The 1,326-nt window shown below is 42.5% G+C and overlaps 1 protein-coding gene across 1 annotated transcript in view; it reads right to left on the bottom strand.

The window, feature by feature from the left end:
* The window catches only part of LOC119592339, a 39,276-nt gene that overhangs the window by 18,847 nt on the left and 19,103 nt on the right, over nt 1–1,326 (bottom strand). The window contains 2 exon segments of the mRNA XM_037941166.1: nt 334–435; nt 732–877. Of these exon segments, the coding sequence (XP_037797094.1) occupies nt 334–435; nt 732–877 (248 nt within the window).

Here is a 1,326-nt window from a genome sequence, read left to right as displayed (position 1 = left end):
GGGGTAGGGATCTAGGGTCCTCGAGTATTGAGACGCACCTGGCTTCATACTAACTCATGTACCTTAATGTTGCAGTGTCATCGGATAGCTTTAGGGAGGAAGACTCTGCTTGTCTGCCTCCTCAAGAGGCAGACAAGCATTTCATGAGTGGCATCGCGCCACTTCCAACCAGGAAACTAGGTGATCCGTGGGTTTAATGGGTTTTGATAAGAAATACGGGTAACCCACAAAGTCCATGCCCCAGTGGACAACAATTTTGCATACACACACAAGCATGTATGTATAAATACAGACATGTAAACTATGTTTTGATGTAAAATGCTGTAAGTTTACCTGCGAGACTGGCAGTTTTGTTCGAATGTTTCCTCGAGAGTTTGCCTGAGTGCTTCCGCCACCTTTGGACAGACGGGCGTAGATTTGAAGCTCTCCACAGCTCTGTCAAAGTATTACGTATTTAAAACTTCAACAGTGTCGATATCTCACCAACAAAATAAGATTCATAGAGTGCAGTGTATTATACACCTTCATATTCTGTAATGAAAGTATTTGCAAATAGATGAGATAGAGCAAGCATACCCTTCACATTAGAAACATTGTATAAAGAACGATTTGTAAACTCTCGTCTCCTCCCAGTTCTTACAAATATGTATTAGAGTCTCGTAAAACATTCGCATTCCCCCCTCTCCTCTCCATCCCATCCTTGTATTCCCCTACATCCCAATGGGCAATACCTGGCGCAAGCATCCTTCAACTGCGTCTGCTGCGAGCATCCGACGGCCTTCTCGACGCCCCTCACCGCTGTCTGCAGTTCCGGGTAGGCCTTTAACTGCTGCCACCAAGCTGCCACCGTCACCACCACACCGTCGGGAACCTCATACTGTAGTTAGAGTGTGATTTATAATTTGTCTGTATGTAAATGTTCATATAAATTGCTTTTTGCACGAACATGATTTATTGTGGCTATAATTGGATCATTCTACTTCTCTTATTTCAGAATCCTTAGTTTCACCAATATCTTCCAGGAGATGATAAACATAGTTAATGCCAAGATCATTAGTACCAGTTCTACAGTACCATAAGTATGTGAAGTTATTAACCGGAATAATTTTTCATTTACTAAAATACTGTATTCAATATCAAATATGATATGATGCAAACGTATATATTTGTATCACTATAAACAAGCGGCTCCCAACCGATGGGTCGTGACCCTCATGGGAGTCATGGAAGGTTATCAAATGGCTCGTGGTGCCTTGGGAGAAATTACTGTTGGCCAGTTTGCTAGGCGCTTGTCAGTGTTTACCTTATGAATACCACGAAACCGTC

This window comes from Penaeus monodon, chromosome 30, assembly GCF_015228065.2.
Source record: "Penaeus monodon isolate SGIC_2016 chromosome 30, NSTDA_Pmon_1, whole genome shotgun sequence".
In the NCBI taxonomy this organism is placed as follows: Eukaryota; Metazoa; Arthropoda; class Malacostraca; order Decapoda; family Penaeidae; genus Penaeus; species Penaeus monodon.
The sequence above is the reverse complement of the archived record's forward strand: the minus strand, read 5'-3'. Positions and strand labels throughout refer to the sequence as shown.